The sequence below is a fragment of the Phyllobates terribilis genome, unplaced genomic scaffold, assembly GCF_046119375.1.
Source record: "Phyllobates terribilis strain yellow unplaced genomic scaffold, ASM4611937v1 Scaffold_4__5_contigs__length_816908805, whole genome shotgun sequence".
Lineage (NCBI taxonomy): Eukaryota > Metazoa > Chordata > Amphibia > Anura > Dendrobatidae > Phyllobates > Phyllobates terribilis.
Window position 1 is genome coordinate 571,570,007 of NW_027362764.1, and position 20,124 is coordinate 571,590,130.

At 38.7% G+C, this 20,124-nt stretch overlaps 1 protein-coding gene across 6 annotated transcripts in view; it reads left to right on the top strand.

The window, feature by feature from the left end:
- DLGAP1 (DLG associated protein 1) overlaps positions 1–20,124 on the top strand; it is an 834,514-nt gene that overhangs the window by 547,340 nt on the left and 267,050 nt on the right. For all 6 annotated transcript variants that reach the window (XM_073679102.1, XM_073679101.1, XM_073679106.1 and 3 more), the window contains one exon: positions 16,359–16,536. In XM_073679102.1, the coding sequence (XP_073535203.1) occupies positions 16,359–16,536 (178 nt within the window). The remainder of the gene's footprint in view (positions 1–16,358; positions 16,537–20,124) is intronic.

Sequence of the window (20,124 nt, forward strand, 5' to 3'; positions counted from 1 at the left end):
TTGTACATTTTGAGTTGTTTGGTTATTATTCGCAAAGCAACAGATGAAAACAATTGAGATGGAAAATGTATGCTTTTCATTTAGTTGCATAATAATGCTGCAAACTAATAGTTGCCCAATAATTCTGCACACATAGGTATTGTCCTATGAAAGAGAAAACCTAATTTTTACTTTCTTAAATATTCAGGTTTCAGGTTTATAAATCTTTTGGATTGACCGACAGCACTGGGTAATAGTAAAAATATATAGATATATACAGATCTGTAGATATTTATCTATCTATATATATACAGTTGAAACCAGAAGTTTACATACACTACATAAAAAGACACATATGCATGTTTTACTCAATATCTGACATGAAATCATAATAAACCTTTCCCGTTTTAAGTCAATTAGGATTACCATAATTTTTAATATTTGCCAAATGCCAGAATAATGAGAGAGAGATAATGTTTTAAGGCATTTTTATTACTTACTGCAAAGTCAAAAGTTTACATACATTTCATTAGTATTTGGTACCATTGCCCTTAAACTGAATGACTTGAGTCAAATGCTTGGGATATCCTTGTCACGGGTGTATCAAGTGTGACAGACAGTCGCTCTGGATCTGGCTGTAGAAGGTCACTGCGCTTGGCATTGCACATGCCTTCTTGATCCTCTAATGTCTGTAGTGTAGTGATATCCTTCTTTCTTTAGGACCCAGCAGTGACCTCTACCTTCTGCTGCTAATTGACACACCCTTGCTTGGTAGTTAAAAACTCTCAGTGTCTCCAGAGAGTCGCCGGTGATAGTTCTATGTTCCTCTGTCCATGCCTGGAGTACTAGTAGTCGGCTAGATTCTTCTCGGACTTTCCTTGGAGGACAGTTGGCGTTATCTATCTGGTGTCTTCTCAAGCAAAGTGCATCCCATTTGTTTGTTTACCTTGTTGTCTTTAGTTACAGTGGGGCCTGACTAGTGTTCACCCCGTCACCTGCCTACCTAGGGCCAAGCTCTAGGGACAATCAGGGATTAGGTTTCCTGCTCGGCGATAAGTGCGGAACCTATATAGGGATGGCAGGGTAGTCAAGGTGATATTAGATCTGCCTAGGGCTCTCCACTTCCCCTTTCCCTAGTTGTTGGGCTCCCTTATGCCTCTTACCGTTGTTGTACACTTGTTCCTTTCCTTACCTTGCGTGACAATCCTTCCACAAGCTTCTCACAATAGTTGGTCAGAATTTGGGCCCATTCCTCCTGACAAAACTGGTATAACTGATCCAGGTTTATAGGTCGCCTTGCTCGCACCTACCTTTTCAGCTTTGCCCATACATTTTCAATAGGATTGAGATCAGGGCTTTGTCATGGCCACTCCAAAACAGCATAAGGGCTTCATAATGAGGATAAGACCCTATTGCACTCTTGCATTTTTCCATAACTCCAAAACATTGACTTTTCTATCCTTAAGCCACTTTGTTACCATTTTGGCAGTATGCTTCGGGTCATTGTCCACTTGGAAGACCCATTTTCGCCCAAGCTTTAACTTCCTGACTGATGTCTTGAGATGTTGCTTCAGTATTGCCACATAATCTTCTTTTCTCATGATGCCATCTATTTTGTGAAGTGCACCAGACCCTCCTTCATCAAAACAACCCCACAACATGATGCTGCCACCCCAGTGTTTCACAGTTCAGATGGTGTTTTTAGGCTTTCAAGCTTCTCCCTTTTTCCTCCAAACGGAACAATGGTCATTATGCCCAAAAAGTTCACTTTTAGTTTCATCAGACCAAAGGACATGTCTCCAAAAATTAAGGTCTTTGTTCCTGTGTGCACTTGCAAACATTAATCTGGCTTTTTTATGCTTCTTTTGGAGTCATGGCTTCTTCCTGGCATAGTGACCTTTCCGCCCATGTTGATACTGTACTTGTTTCACTGTGGATATTGACACAATCTTGACACCAGCTTCCGCCATCATCTTCACAAGGTCTTTTGCTTTTGTCCTTAAGTTGATATGCACATGTTGGACCAAAGCATGTTCATCTCTGGGACACAGAAACCTGTCTCCTTACTGAGCGGTATGATGGCTGGACATTCACATCTTGTTTGTATTTGCGTACAATTTTTTGTACATATGAATGAGGCACCTTCAGGTATCTTGAAATTGTACCCAAGGATGAGCCAGACTTTTACAAGTCCACAATTCTCTTCCTGATATCTTGGCTGATTTCTTTAGACTTTCCCATGATGCTACGCAAAGAAGCAGTGGGTTTCAGGTGTGCAATAAAATACATCCACAGGTGTGTCTCTAATTAACTCAGATGTTGCCAAAAAACCTATCAAAAGTCAAACACATGACATCATCATATGGGCAGTCCAGAATTGTTTAAAGGCTTAGTAATCTTACTGTATGTAAACTTTTGACTTTGCAGTAAGTAATAAAAATGGCTTAAAACATTCTCTCTCATTATTCTGGCATTTGGCAAATATTAAAAATTATGGTAATCCTAATTGACCTAAAACGGGAAAGGTTTATTCTGATTTCATGTCAGATATTGATAAAAACATGCATATGTGTCTTTTTATATAGTGTATGTAAACTTCTGGTTTCAACTGTATATATACGTATGTATGTATGTATGTATATATATATATATATATATATATATATATATGGTATATATGTTAAATTTGTTCTATTTAGTTTGAATTTTCTAGTGTTAGAGAATAAAAAATATCTTCACCTGCTTAGCAATAAAACAAAGCAGAATAAACAATTTGAGCATTTTCCATGCAGCAGCTATTGATAAGTGAGGTGCTTTGTTTAATTGCCTGGCTCAGGCTTTATTTTTTCTATAAAACATAACATCTGGCGCCGTCAGGTCTTTTGGCACAGCTACTATCTCTGCTGAATGATCATGATTAGTATCTACTCTATTTATTCACTAACCACCTTCAAGTGTTCTTGGGACCGTGCCATCTGGTCCTGGGATTCTCTTGTAAGCATTATACAGTTTCTTGTACTTTTTTTATTTTTGTGATGCTAAGTTCTATTTGAGAAACTTTTATGATATGTTTGAAGTTTGGATAAAATTATGTACTCAGATTTAATAAATCAATACAATATCATTCACTCTATTCCCAATTTCTATTCAGATTTATTTAGATGAGCATTTATGTTGAATAAAAAAAAAATCTGCTACAGAAGACATGTCATTAGGCCCCTGGAGAAAAAGAGAACCTAGCATGTCACTATTAGATTTGGCATGGGGCTAAACCACCTTAAAATGGCACTCACTAGGGTGAGGAAAGACTTTTCATAAAGAATCCCAAGGCTGCTTTTGTAGAGTAGTCACTAATAGGAACCAGTGGCGTAACGATAGCGCTCACAAAGACCATGACCAAGATCAGGCCTTGAGGGTAAGGGGCTCCGTTTGAATTCCCAGACAGATAGTGCTTTCAATGGTATGATGTTGACAAAGTTGAAAACTGTATCCATAACCTCCCTGCTCCAAAACTTATTTGGCAACCAGCAGATTTCTTTCATGTCAGACGGCTCGATGACATCACTTCATCCTGATGCCTGCCCTATGCTGACTGCAGGGAAGAGGAGAGTTGAGTTGCGTTGCTCATTGTGAGAGTGGGGTGAGGTGAGTTCCAATGTGTTTTTATTTAACAGCACAACAAGGGTATGGAAGTACTATTATATAAGGGCACATTATTAATCCATGAAGCCACAAGGGACTATTATTAATAAATGAAGGCATCACGGAGGCATTATTATTATTATATGGAAGTAAAGAGTGGGCATTCTTAGTCTGAGGAATAGAGGGGCATTAATAATACGTGGTGGCACAGAGGTGGCAGTATTTACTTATACGGTCAGTAAAACTGTTATCTACCACTATATGATCAGTGTCATATTGGACTTAGTTCAGTGTTTTTGCTCATTGTAATATTTAGTCAGTCATTTTATGGTAGTATTATTTGTCCCATATATAGTGGCATTATTGGTAGTATTGGCCTTGGAATACTTGGTTTTGTTCAGCTACAGTTTAATGGTATTATATAGTTACTACTGTATATGATTCTCATGATGTGGTGTCCCTTATTACCGAAAATATTGATATATAAAGTAATATATATTATTACATTTATATTTGTGTTATTTTTTTAGGGAGGATGAGCATATGTAGATTCTAGTGGTATCTACGAAATAAAGGGAGTCCAGGAGGGGCCTGGGCCGCATACAACTCTAACTACGCCATCCCTGATAACGGCTCGCCCCTGCAGATAGTCTTTTAGGTTCACTAAACAGAAGCATGGTTATACAAATCTGAGCTCACATATGGCAAATTTCATGCAATGTGTGGCAGCGTGGGTTCAAATCCCACCAAGGACAGAATTTATAAGGAGTTTGTAAAGTATGGACCAAAAGTTTGGACACCTTCTCATTTAAAGATTTTTCTGTATTTTCATGACTATGAAAATTGTACATTCACACTGAAGGCATCAAAACTATGAATTAACACATGTGGAATTATATACTTAACGAAAAAGTGTGAAACAACTGAAAATATGTCTTATATGCTAGGTTCTTCAAAGTAGCCACCTTTTGCTTTGATGACTGCTTTGCACATTCTTGGCATTCTCTTGATGAGCTTCAAGAGGTAGTCACCGGAAATGGTCTTCCAACAATCTTGAAGGAGTTCCCAGAGATGCTTAGCACTTGTTGGCCCTTTTGCCTTCACTCTGCGGTCCAGCTCACCCCAAACCATCTCGATTGGGTTCAGGTCTGTTGACTGTGGAGGCCAGGTCATCAGGCTTAGCACCCCATCACTCTCCTTCTTGGTCAAATAGCCCTTACACAGCCTGGAGGTGCGTTTGGGGTCATTGTCCTGTTGAAAAATAAATGATGGTCCAACTAAACGCAAACTGGATGGAATAGCATGCCGCTGCAAGATGCTGTGGTAGCCATGCTGGTTCAGTATGCCTTCAATTTTGAATAAATCCCCAACAGTGTCACCAGCAAAGCACACCCACACCATCACACCTCCTCTTCCATGCTTCACGGTGGGAACCAGGCATGTAGAGTCCATCCGTTCACCTTTTCTGCGTCGCACAAAGACACGGTGGTTGGAACCAAAGATCTCAAATTTGGACTCATCAGACCAAAGCACAGATTTCCACTGGTCTAATGTCCATTCCTTGTGTTCTTTAGCCCAAACAAGTCTTTTCTGCTTGTTGCCTGTCCTAAGCAGTGGTTCCCTAGCAGCTATTTTACCATGAAGACCTGCTGCACAAAGTCTCCTCTTAACAGTTGCTGAAGAGATGTGTCTGCTGCTAGAACTCTGTGTGGCATTGACCTGGTCTCTAATCTGAGCTGCTGTTAACCTGTGATTTCTGAGGCTGGTGACTCAGATAAACTTATCCTCAGAAGCAGAGGTGACTCTTGGTCTTCCTTTCCTGGGGCGGTCCTCATGTGAGCCAGTTTCTTTGTAGCGCTTGATGGTTTTTGCAACTGCACTTGGGGACACTTTCAAAGTTTTCCCAATTTTTTACACTGACTGACCTTCATATCTTAAAGTAATGATGGCCACTCGTTTTTCTTTACTTTGCTGCTTTTTTCTTGCCATAATACAAATTCTAACAGTCTATTCAGTAGGACTATCAGCTGTGTATCCACCAGATTTCTGCACAACACAACTGATGGTCCCAACCCCATTTATAAGGCAAGAAATCCCACTTATTAAACCTGACAGGGCACACCAGTGAAGTGAAAACAATTTCCGGTGACTACCTCTTGAAGCTCATCAAGAGAATGCCAAGAGTGTGCAAAGCAGTCATAAAAAGCAAAAGGTGGCTACTTTGAAGAACCTAGAATATAAGACATATTTTCAGTCGTTTCACACTTTTTTGTTAAGTATATAATTCCACATGTGTTAATTCATAGTTTTGATGCCTTCAGTGTGAATGTACAATTTTCATAGTCATGAAAATACAGAAAAATCTTTAAATGAGAAGGTGTGTCCAAACTTTTGGTCTGTACTGTATGTTCTTCCTGTGTTTGCTCGAATTTCTTCCAGATTCCCAGATTTCCTCCCACACTCCAAAGACATATTGAGAGGGCATTTAGATTGTGAGCCCCAATGGGGACAATGATGATAAAGTCTGTAAAGTTCTGTGGAATTTATGGTGCCACGTAAGAAAGCAGATAGATAAATACAGGTCAGGTCAGGACAGGCAGCAATCCCAAGGCAGAGTCAGGAAACAGTCTGGGTCAAATCCAAAGTAGCCAACAACTAACATCTTCAGAACAGGACAGGATCCGAAGAACCATGATGTCATTCAATTAGGTGACATGGAGTGACTGGTAGTGGTGATACAAGGATACATAGCAGCTGACAAATTCTATGATAAAACCATATAGACCCTAATTTATTAAAGGGAATCTGTCAAAATGTTTCAATTACTAGTCTGCTGCAGATCTACCAGTTCTCTGAGTACTAAGCAATGTATAACCCCGCCCACACCACTGATTGGCTGCTTACACTGTAAGTTGGCAGAAAACTGTTAATCAGTGGTGGGGGCGGGGTTATACAGAGCAGGAGGACTACAAGGCATGAGACAACTAGTCCTCTGGTGATAATCTGCTGCTGATAAAACACTGATTTTATTGAAACTGCAACAAGCAGTTTAGTAAGTGATACATCACTGAACTCAGGTTCTCTGCCCCTACATCATGCTGCTCTCAGATTACATAGGAATAATATGCTGACAGATTTTGTAAATGAGGGTCACGCAGGAATAAGATGCCCTGAACTCATTAAGAAGCGCATCCCACTTAATGAATTTGGCACATCTTATCAGTGGCATGTACCTTTATGCGCTTTGCCAGAAATGTCACTCCACTTTTCATAAATTCCCATCCCACCACAGATCCTGTCCAGCTCTGCCCATTTTAGTGTAAATGTCCAAAACTGGCATAAAAAGTCCAAAAGTCGCAAAATAATTTCGCAATTCCGTGTTGTACAAACATTTTGCAATTTTTCAAAGTATTTTATACTAATTTTCTGATTTAAACACTTGGACGAGTTGGGGCCATAGACTTCCATGTGAGTTTTTTTGTTGTCACTAAATCTGATTCCTAAGAATGGGGGCTTACAAAATCACTTCTAGTAACTATAAAAGAATAATGATGAATGAATGATAATGAAAGACATAATTCTAATAATCTATAATTCTATAATAAACAAAATGAGGGTGACTCAAACTTGCTAAGCACAATTTCTTTCCCGAGGTTGCTATGAATATCTTATCTTATAGCTCAGGGGGGTCCAGAAGGCTATGTATTAACTGAGAAACCATTGCTTGTCAGTCCCACTGGGGACTCACTTAGTTTTTACTCACATATTTTTCTCATCTTAAAACAGTTTCATTTGAATTGCTTTCACTTTCTGCTCTTACACTAGTGCCAGCCAGAATAACAATGATGTCTATCTATACATCATATATTGTATATTTTATGAGTATAGATGCAATGGTATAATAGACTCCAGCCTGCTCATTACACAAGAGACAGAAGAAATATCGTTGATGTGTGTACATATATATATATATACATATATATGTATGTATATATCTATAGATATATACATGTGTATATATATATATATATATATATATATATATATAGATATATATAGATATAGATATATATATATATGCGAATGCCTCTGCATTCTATGCACTCAATAATCTTATGCCTTTCATGCACAGAAATATAGACATAAAACCAGATGTTTGCATGCATCCAAGGCGCAATGGCCAGGTGCATTGGAACGTACAATATTGAACAGCATCTCATACATTCGCCAAGGTGTTATGAATCCCAGCTCTCTGAACCGTTGCTTGTAGTTTTCTGTACATGAATTCCATTAGAGAGAGCTAATTACTGGAAATAAAATTGTGGCGGATGGTAACTGGTATATTCAATATAGTATTATGTGTTATATTACAAGTGTACCTATCACTTAACCAAGGATGTTTCCATGTTTATTATGTAAAACCAGTATAAATTGGCCTTGTAAAGGTGCAGAGTGACAGCTATATTTCAAAGGTTGTCCACTACTTTACTAGGACAACCCCTTCTCATTCCTCATGTTTACCCCGGTAAAATAAAAATACTTATATCCACCTCAAATGTCAGCGCTGTTCCAGCGGTGTCGGTACTCGCGTTCCCAAGAAGTTGTTATGTCACGTGAGTCCTGCGTCCAGTCAGTGCTGGCGTCACTGTCCCCGTCTTGGGACATATTGAACATCAGCAGGAAGTCAAGGCGGTGGCTGTTCTCTGACTTCCTCTTGATGTTCGACTTGTCCAAAGGGGGGGGACAGTGATGCCAGCGCTGATTGGGCTCAGGGCTTACATGACATAACCTCACGTGAGCACCGGGAACGCGAGTGCCGACACACCTGGAAAATGCCGCCAGCACCGGAGGTGAGTATAGGTGTTTTTATTTTCACAAGGCCAAACAGCTCATCAACATTCTTTCAAAGCGGATGTCCGCTCTGATGAAATAGTAAAGGCTTCAGCCAATCAGCAGCCATGGATAGGCTACAGTGGTCACGAGACACAACACCTCACCATCCAGTCACGTCACCAATTAGTAACAGCAGCACCGACATCACTGGAACATTGTTTTTATTTTCTATGGGGCACTAAATTGATTAAAGGGAATCTGTCAACAGGTCTTCACCTCATAAACTATTTATATGCGGATGTAGCTTTTTCAAAGACAAGTTCAGCGATACCTTTACATGGCCAGTCCATTCCTTCAGTACTGAGAGATCTCCGTTTGAATTGATATGCAATGAGGCCGTAGATCTAAAGCTTCTATCACTCCAGCTCTATTCCCTGCCCAGTGCCACCTCCTACTGCTTGACTGACAGCTCATTTGCCTGTAGTGACACAGCATAGAGGTGGACAGTTAAGCAAGAGGAGGTGGGGTTGTGCGGGGAATAGAGCTGAAGTGACATAGGCTTAACATCTACAGCCTCATTTGCATATAAATTCAAACGTTGATTTCTCATTGTGAAGCGGACTGGCCATGTAAAGGTTTTGTAGGACTTCTCTATGAAAGAGCTACATGTGCATATAAATAGTTTGGCGGGTGAAATAATACTGACAGATTCCCTTTAAACAAGGTTTGGCCAGCAGTGGACAACCCCTTTACTTATGAGTGGTATATAACATTATTCTAGGCAGTGCTCCCTATTTTCCTAGTATTGTAGTTCAGCACGTGCCCCACTGGACACACCAGCAGCCCCCATCTCTAAATATTTCCTCCTGGCAGCAAAAAATCTATTTCTTCCTAGGACACTCAAAGCACCTTATTAAAACCATCCATCAATGAAATTTGTATTTTTATTCTCTGTTTTACACTAGTTGCCCTCAAGACTCAGAAAGCGCATATACATTTCCACAATAACAGAACTTACGCCTAGAGCCACTGTTTGCATTGAAACAGCATTTATAGACTTGTTTTTACCAACAAGAAAGTAGATGAAACCATTCAGTTCTCCAAAGGAAAAGTCCAACTTTGCTATTGTATTTTGTAAAGGGTATTAGTACCTTCAGGGGATATTTTTTAATATATTTTTTCTCTAGTACATTGCATGCATTTCTTACTGTATTATCCTCAAAGTAACATCTGACACATTACAAGCGGGGACATTATAGTGTACTGCGACGAATCAACTGCAATGTTGTCCGCTCTGAAATAAACATGTTCTATGGAATTACAACAGAGAGAAACTGTTTTTTGTCACTTTATCTAAATAAAGGGAATCTATCTTCTTTATACTATATATTATATTTTTATATGTGCAAAATATATGTGGACATAGGTAAAATAATACATATATTACTCTAGAATTTAAGCTGTGGAGGCACATGAAAACTTTAAAGGGATTGTCCACTACTGGACAACTTTGTCTTAATCGGCATGTTTGCCCCCAGTAAAATAACAGCACTTTATTCACCTCCGATGCTAGCACCATTCCAGCAATGTCAGCATTTGCTCTCCCTGGACTTGCATCACATTGTTATGTCACGTGATCCCTGAGCCCAATCAGCACTAGCTTTACTCTCCCCACCTTCAGATGTATCAGACATCAAGAGGAAGTGAGCAGCAAGCCACAGCCCTGACTAACATGGGGACAAATATATTGATTGAGACTGGGTTGTTTGAGTAGTGGACAATCTCTTTAAAGTGATGAGACCACAGTGGAGATGTTTGGCTATAATGCTCTGCACCATGTTGGACAAATCAGCATAAACAGCTTATACCAACTCGTGGAGAAGGAGAGATGATTTGGGCTTGTTTTGCAGCCACAGAACCTGAGCACCTTCAGTCAATGAGTTGATTATTAACTTCTCATTATACCTAAGTATTCTTGAATCAAATGTGAAGCCATCTATCTAAACCTAAAGCTTGTCCGAAACTGGGTCTTGCAACAGGACAATCTCCCTAAGCATACCAGCAAATCTACAACACTTTAGCTGGAAAAGAAAAGAATCAAAGTGTTGCAATGGTCCCGTCAAAATCTAAACCTCTACTGAACTGAAATGTTGTGGCTGTGCATAAGCAAATCCTCATAAACCCAAAGGAACTTAAAGAGACTCTGACACCAGGTTTTTGCTGCCTCATCTGAGAGAAGCATAATGTATGGACAGAGATCCTGATCCAGCGATGTGTCACTTACTGGGCTGCTTGCTATAGTCCTGATAAAATCACTGTTTTGTCAGTAGAAGATTATCAGTAGAGGAAAAGTAAACCTGCTGCCATGTAGTTTTCCATATACATGAGCTCTGTATAACCTTGTCCCCAGCACTGATTGGCAGCTCTTTGCCGATGCACAGTGTACACAGAAAGCGGCCAATTAGTGGTGTGAGTCAGATTATTCAGAGCTCAGCATTCAGAGAAATGGTAGATTTACTGCATATAAAACAGTGATTTTAACAAAACTACAGTAAGCAACCCTGTAAGTGACAACACTGGAATCAAGATCTCTGCCCTTACACCATGCTGCTCTCAGATGGAGCAGCAAAAACCTACACTGTAAAAAAGAGTGTGCCAACATTCCTCACGAAAAATGTGAGAGACAAATAAAGTCATACAGAAAACAATAACTTATTGATTCATAGGGGTGTACTTACTTTTTCACACACTGCTTTCGCATTTTGGACTAGTTTTATATTAAATATATAATGTGATGTGTTGTAGTTAATCTGAGGCTGTATTTACTTAGAGAGTAACTGTCATTTAAACTTTTATTTCATAAATCAATAGTACATGTGAAAATTAGCAACTTTGTAATATTTGTTATCAGAGAAATCTAATCTGCTTCTTTCTACGCCAGGACTGGTCAGGCATTTACAAAATTCTCAATTCCTAGGTAAAATCTAAATTCAGTGAAGACAGACTTTCCCATTTCTGAGATAGGAGATGACAGCTGCTACTGATGAGATTCTATGTAGATAGGAAGAGCTCCTTTCTCCTTCTTTTCCCTCCCTTCTACATAGAATCATATAAAAACCAATTGCCATCTCCTATCTAAGTAAAGGGAAAGTCTGTCTTCACCGAACACAGATTTTACTAGTGAATTGAGAATTTTGAAAATAATCAATGAGTTCTGGAGGAGAAAAGACCAGATTTCTCTGATAATATATATTAGAAAGTTTCTTATTTTCATGTGAACTATTTCTAAAATAAAAATTAAAACAATGGTTATTCTTTAATTTTCAGTCCTTCTAAGGAATAGATATTTATTTTTTTATGTCTTGATCCTTACAACCGTAGAATTCAAAGAGGGTGAATTTTTATGTATTTTATTTTTATTTACAATACAATTAGGTCCAGAAATATTTGGATAGTGGCCAAATCTTTGTGATTTGGGCTCTGCATGCCTCTATTTTGGATTGAAAATGAAACAACACAGATGCAATTGAAGTGTAGACTTTCAGGTTTAATTAAAGAGGTTGAACAAAAATATCCTGTGAAACCTTTAGGAATTGCAACCATTTTTCTACAAAACCTCCTCATTTCAGTGGCTTAAAAGTAATTGGACAAATTAATTTTAACATAAATAAAATGTTCATGTTTAATAGTTTGTAGAGAATCCTTTGCAGGCCATGACGGCCTGAACTCTGAAAGCCATGGACATCACCAAACGCTGGGTTTCCTCCTTTATGATGCTTGCCAGGCCTTTACTGCGGCTGGCTTTAGCTTGTTTGTGAATCTTTCTGCCTTAAGTTTTGTCTTAAGCATGTGAAATGCATTCTCGATGGGGTTATTATCTGGTGATTGACTCGCAGAATATTCCACTTCTTTGCCTTTAACTCCCAGATTGCTTTCACATGATGTTTTGGGTCATTGTATAGCCCTATACACTTCAGAATTTATTCAGGTTGACCTTAGTTTCATCTCTCTGAAGAATTTAGATGTTTTTTGGCAAAGTCTAATCTGGAATTTCTGTTTTTAAGAGTAATGGTTTGCACCTTGTGGTGAACCCTTTGTATTTGTTCTCATAAAGTCTACTCTTTATGGTAGACTTAAATACTGAAACACCTATTTCCTGGAGAGTCCCACTGTTGTCTTTGTCCAGGCCTTTTTGAGTTCCCAAGCCCACCAGTGCATTTTTTTTGTGGAATGCACCAACCAAACTGTTGATTTGGCCACTCCTAACATTTCTGCTATCTCTCTGATGGATTTCATATTTTTTTCAACTTAATGATTGTCTGTTTCACTTCCATTGAGAGCCCCTTTGACTGCATGTTGTGGGTTCACAGCAACAGCTTCAAAATGCAAATGCCACACATGGAATCAGCTCCAGACTTTTTACCTGCTTAATTGATGATGGATTAAAGTGAGAAAAACCAATGCAGCTCATTAAAGAACTTTTGAGATAATTGTCCAATTACCTTTGGTCATTTCAAAAAGAGGCAGCTACATATAAAAGATCTAAATTTCCTAACCCTTACTCCAAATAGGATGTGAATACCCTCAAATTAAAGCTGAGAGTCAGTACTTTAAGCCCTTATTGATATAACTGTATCTTGATTAAGTTTCGGTAACAAGCTAAAATGCCAAACCTTGTGTCACTGTCCAAATATTTATAGACCTAACTTTATATTTATATTTTTATTTCTAATATATACATTTTATCTAAATGGGTCTAAAATTTTGAGTTGATTTATTATAATACCGTATATACATTTGATATATACATTCTTGCTCATCGTTATTGGCACCAATGAAGTTTAAGTACATAATGTGGAATATCTCCTGAGAAAAATGAATCAAGTTAAACAAATGATAAACAATAATTTAAAGCCAAAAACAATGGGAGAGAAAAATAGAAAAACCTAAAGCTTGCAGTGACACTGGTATTTGCACCCTTTACATTAATTGACTCGCCTGTGGTAAATCATAAAAGAGATTCACCTGTGATTAATTCTCAGTGCCCATGTGACATGAATTAGCCAATGAATGATGACTTCAGTGTTTTTACATGGTAGGCTCTGTTTCTTTGTCACAATGGTGAAGACAAATGAGCTGCCTGAGGACATCAGAACTGCTATTATTAGCAAAGACAAGACTTCCAAAGGCTGTAAGGCCATCTCCAAAGATCTTGGTATCCCAGTTTCAGCAGTGTGCAATGTTATTAAGAAGTTTGACAATCATGGAACCGTCAAGAACCTCCCTGGATGTGGGGGACAGAAGAAAATTGACAAGAGATTTCTTCAAAGGTTGGTGCGAATCGTGGAAAAAACACCATGGCAAACATCCAAAGACCCAAAAGCCAACCTGGAACAGTCTGGGGTCATGGTTTCAACAAGTACCATACGCTGTACACTAAACCAAGCAGAGCTTTATGGGTGAAGGCCAAGGAAGAACCATTGCTGAAGAAAAGACATAAAAAGGAAAGACTGATCTTTGCCAAATAGTACTTTGACAAACCACAATCCTTCCGGGAAAATGTTCTGTGGACAGATGAAAAAAAAATACAGTTTTTTTGCAATGCAAAGCAACAGTTTGTTTACAGACGGTGCAATGAAGCTTATAAGGAAAAGAACACATTACAAACAGTTAAGCATGGTGGAGGATCCATAATGCTGTGGGGTTGCTTTGCTTCGTCTGGTACTGGAAACCTTGACTGTATAACAGGAATCATGAAATCGGAGAATTATCAAGAGATTTTAGAGCAAAATGTCCTACCCAGTGTAAGAAAACTTGGTTTGAGTCGAAGATCATGGGTCCTACAGCAAGACAATGACCCAAAGCACACATCCAAAAGTACACAGGAATGGTTGAAAAAGAAAAAATGGACTGTTTTAAAATGGCCAGCAACGAGTCCTGACCTCAATCCCATTGAAAATCTTTGGGGTGAGCTGAAATCTGCCATTGGGAAAAAGAACCCTGCAAACATTCAAGAGCTTGAACAAACTACAAAGGAAGAGTGGGAGAAAATTCCAGCTGAGAAGTGCAAGAAGCTTATAGATGGCTTCAAGAAACGTTTGGAGGCTGTCAGCAATGCCAAAGGGTGTGCAACCGAGTATTAATTAGAGGTGCTTTTATTCCTGCACATGCTGTTTATTGTGTTTCTTCTTTGAAATTGCAACATGGAAGTTGAAAAACAATGTTTTACTGTTGTATTACTTTGGATCACTAATTAAAAAATCCTGAGGATTAACTTTGGTACATTTCCATTTATTTCTGAAGATAATAATAATAATGGTGAGCAGCACTGTATATTATATGAGGGTCCACATTTCTGATGCAGAGCTCCTAATTCCCTAGTAATTACCTATATTTATATAATACATTTTTTTCTTGTCTGGAGCCACCACTATGGGAAGATTAATATTTTTTTTTTCAAGAAAATAGCTGTTCTTCAATATCAAGCAGCGTCCATACTCATTGAATGGAATTACGCATTGCAGCTTCATCCGATGCATTTACTTCTGGCCACCACTGGAGCTTATGCCTTATGATGGGTGTCGAGTGTTGGACCCCCATGGATGTGATGTTGATGACATATCTTAATTATAGGTCATAACAACCAGGCTTGGACTGGCCCACAGGAGAACAGGAGAATCCTCCGGTGGGCCCCTATGCAAGAGTGGGTCATCACCCTCTTATATCAGCAGTACTTGGCACAATATATGTGAATCACTATGTATAGACAAAGGCAACATCTTATTCACTTAACAATATACCCAGTTCATTTTTGTATAAAATTCTGATTGAGGAAAATGTCACATTTGCATGCAGCTGAAAAGTGGGGCGCTGGAGTTGGCTACTGGTGGGCCCTTGGCACCCCAGTCGAGTCTATAGAAACTCTTGAGATGGAAAAAATAATTTTTTATGGAAGTATTACTGGTTAGTTACCTTTTGGTTAAAAAAAAGTGCATGATGTTTCACGATGCGGTCTCTAACTTCATTCATTTTTAGACCACCTTTTATATAGTTAGAACCTGCTTCTAGTTTTAAACATTCATCATCTTGATCATATTTCTCCCTGTAATACATGCTGGATGATATTTGTGAATCCAGAATGCTGCTACCTTTACTAGCTTCCATGTATTGGTACAGCTTTCCAAACTGATCTTTTCTTCCACAGTTAATAAGGATTCTATTCTCCCTGATGCTGACAAACATTGATGCAGGGCATTCCTTCAGCTACCTCTATGGGTGCCTCACTCTCTCTGTACATGGCCTTTGTAGCTCCCTCTACTCCTACTACGTCTGCTTTTCTTATCTTTATTCACTAATGCTAATACAGTAACGGCTTGTATCATCTGCTCTCACTGAAAACTTTTATACTTTCCCCTGTCTACAACTTTCTATCTCTCTCTGCTGCTATCTTTAACACTGGGTGAATAGAGACCAGGAGAGTCAGGAGCAGTGTGCTGTCAGATCTACATCAGAATCAACTGGACTGCCAGCTGTTTGAAGGAATTGCTCAGATTCTACAACAGCGATCTAGTAGTAAATGTCTAATTTAATATTTGAGTTATTTAGAAAATTGCTTGTTTGCATTTAAGCAAATTGAAATTAGTACATATGTCCACATTGACAAATAAATTAGTGCAAATGTATTTTTAGCCATTAAGTTGATTATAACAAGGGTTTTATGAAGGGACATATAACTGAAAATTCTTGAAGCTCATGCTTAAGGTACCTGAATGGCAGCCATGTTTTGTTGGTATATTTATTGGCACTTCTTTCCAAGACTAAATGTTTTTAACACACAAATAAACTATTATTCTTCCAAGAATAGTAGAATTATAACATTCAGTTACATTGTTTTTATTTTGCAGAATCTCCAATGAACACTCTCCAAAGCTTCAAATTCGGAGCCATAGTTACTTGCGAGCAGTGAGTGAAGTTTCCATCAATAGGAGCATGGACACCCTTGACCCATCAACTCTCCTTACGTCTCCTAAATTCCGATCTAGAAATGAGAGCTACATGAGAGCCATGAGCACAATCAGTCAGGTGAGTTCCCCACCAGTTCACAATTCACGTAAGGCTTATAAGGATCAGTATTGATCTGGGGCTTATGAGAATTGATTGGCACAACCCACATCACAATCGCTGTATTTTAGTATGGTACACCGTGAATTAATTTCATCCCAGCACATTGTGGTGTTTAAAATGTTACACATGCTACAAATGTCCAAAACATGTTTCACCTATACTGCGGCATTATCAGGGGATTGGGACACAGGTGTGACTAGCCTGGTGGCTAGCCTAAAAACGTTTATACTCTTATTATGACCTTGATCTGCTCAAATATTCTCATGGCCATTGAGAACAGCCAAAACAGTTATAATCTATACGTTTAAAAAAAAATACAAAATAAACCAAAACAAATGGCAGCCAACAGGTACAGCACAAATCAGGATTTGAAAAAAGAAAAGAATAAGAAGAACAACTGTTTCATGATAAAAGAGATTGATGTAGAAGAAGGACAAAATACCTGCAAGCTTTGAAGCTGGGTTTTGGCTTAAAGAGAACTTGTCACCAGAAAAAACACCATTAACCTGCACATAGTGTTATTAACCTGCCCAGCGCCTGCACTTAACCGAACTCTGTAGGGAGAAAATTAACTTTATTCTCCCTGGTGGTGTTCTATTTTCAGTTGCGGGGAGGATGCTGGCGAGGGTTCAGTCACCGCTCTATGTTTATATAGTGGCAGCTGTAACCGTGCCCCCGGCATTGTCTGACACTGGCTCTGCATTGGGGCTGGCTGTCAGTAAGGGTCGGGTACGCGGTTATAGTCGCCGCTCTGTATTCTCATAGCGGTGAGAAACCCAAACGCTGCCAAGGGAAATAATGTTAATTTTCTCCCCACAGTGTTTGGCTACCTGCTGGTGCCGGGCAGGTTAGTAACATTATTAACCTTCAGATTAACCCCATATCTGCAAGTTACTAGCGTTTTTTTGGTGACAGGTTCCCTTTAATTTGGAATTGTGTACACTCACAAACCAGTTATTATATGATTTCTAAGTCCAGGTGAAAAGTCCAAATCTTTAAAGAACAAAAACATAAAGTCTTTAGAGTAAACTATTATAGACCTCAAAGATTAAGGTGGCATTCACACATCTATATTTCATAGTCTGATCATGGACCATAACGCACAGGCTGAAGGCTTGTCTCCTAACCCAAAAATGATAGTCTCATATATCTTTATGAAGCAGTCAAGTTTGGGTCATGAGTCCTGAGGTCGGTCTGTGTGAATATGGCATAATGAATATCACTACTGTGTCATTTATATTCCAAGGTTAAGGGCCTTTGGTGACATCACGGTCATGCGACCACGATGTCACCAAAGACTCTTTTAACTGCAGGAGTCTAGAGGAACTGAAGAAGAGACAGGCTGGTATGTACTGTATGTGCAGTGTGTGTAGATACATGTCTATGTGCAGTGTGTGTGTGTATACATATGTATGTGCAGTGTGTGAGTATATACATATGTATGTGCAGTGTGTGAGTATATACATATGTATGTGCAGTGTGTGAGTATATACATGTCTATGTGCAGTGTGTGTGTGTATACATATGTATGTGCAGTGTGTGAGTATATACATATGTATGTGCAGTGTGTGTGTATATACATGTGTATGTGCAGTGTGTGTATACATATGTATGTGCAGTGTGTGTGTATATACATGTGTATGTGCAGTGTGTGTATACATGTGTATGTGCAGTGTGTGTATACATGTGTATGTGCAGTGTGTGTGTATATACATGTGTATGTGCAGTGTGTGTATACATATGTATGTGCAGTGTGTGAGTATATACATGTGTGTGCAGTGTATGTTTATATGTGTATGTGCAGTGTGTGTGTATATACATGTGTATGTGCAGTGTGTGTATACATGTGTATGTGCAGTGTGTGAGTATATACATGTGTATGTGCAGTGTGTGTATACATATGTATGTGCAGTGTGTGTGTATATACATGTGTATGTGCAGTGTGTGTATACATGTGTATGTGCAGTGTGTGTATACATGTGTATGTGCAGTGTGTGTGTATATACATGTGTATGTGCAGTGTGTGTATACATATGTATGTGCAGTGTGTGAGTATATACATGTGTGTGCAGTGTATGTTTATATGTGTATGTGCAGTGTGTGTATATACATGTGTATGTGCAGTGTGTGTGTATATACATGTGTATGTGCAGTGTGTGTATACATGTGTATGTGCAGTGTGTGAGTATATACATGTGTGTCCAGTGTGTGTATACATGTGTATGTGCAGTGTGTGAGTATATACATGTGTATGTGCAGTGTGTGTATACATGTGTATGTGCAGTGTGTGAGTATATACATGTGTATGTGCAGTGTGTGTATACATGTGTATGTGCAGTGTGTGAGTATATACATGTCTATGTGCAGTGTGTGTGTATACATATGTATGTGCAGTGTGTGAGTATATACATATGTATGTGCAGTGTGTGAGTATATACATGTATGTGCAGTGTGTGTGTATATACATGTGTATGTGCAGTGTGTGTATACATATGTATGTGCAGTGTGTGAGTATATACATGTGTGTCCAGTGTATGTTTATATGTGTATGTGCAGTGTGTGTGTATATACATGTCTATGTGCAGTGTGTGAGTATATACATGTCTATGTGCAGTGTGTGTGTGTATACATATGTATGTGCAGTGTGTGAGTATATACATATGTATGTGCAGTGTGTGAGTATATACATATGTATGTGCAGTGTGTGAGTATATACATATGTATGTGCAGTGTGTGTATATACATGTGTATGTGCAGTGTGTGTATACATGTGTATGTGCAGTGTGTGAGTATATACATGTGTATGTGCAGTGTGTGTATACATGTGTATGTGCAGTGTGTGAGTATATACATGTGTATGTGCAGTTTGTGTGTATACATGTGTGTGTGATGACATGATTATAGTTGAATAAATGTTGATTTTTTTGTTCTAGAATAAATGTAGATTGTTGTTCATGGAAAAAAAATAAGACATCCCCTGAACATAATCCCTAACCCATCTTTCGGAGCAAAAAATAATATAAGACCGTCATATTTTTGTGGAAACACGGTATATGGTTTGCCAAAATTAAGATAGTCCATTTGAAACAGTGAATTCTGATGTGAAGTCAGTGTAAGGACACAGTCTCCTTTTATGCAATTCCATTTTCAGCCTAGAGAAAGCTTCAATTGCTAATAAAAATGGACTGTTTAAAGCCTTCTAAAAGTTTTCTATGCTTCTAAATTTCCTTAAATTTGTGGTTTCACTTGAATTTGTACATTTTAAGATTTGATTCGAGGATCGCAAAAAAACATGTCTGGAATTATTTCCCACACTGCTGAAGCATCAAAGAGTGGGCTAATATAATTTTGCTGCCCCTTAATACCGTGCAGCTATTATCATACCTTGTACAATGGTGGGCAGTACCTGGGGCATCACAGATCAGCGGTTCTCAGTGGACCACAGTTTGTACAGCAGAGTCATTTTCGTTCTCTAGCGTCACTGGATAAGTCTCTTACTTCTGAAGTGTGTGAGATCTTATGGTCAGCGGGCTTCTCGTTCTGTCT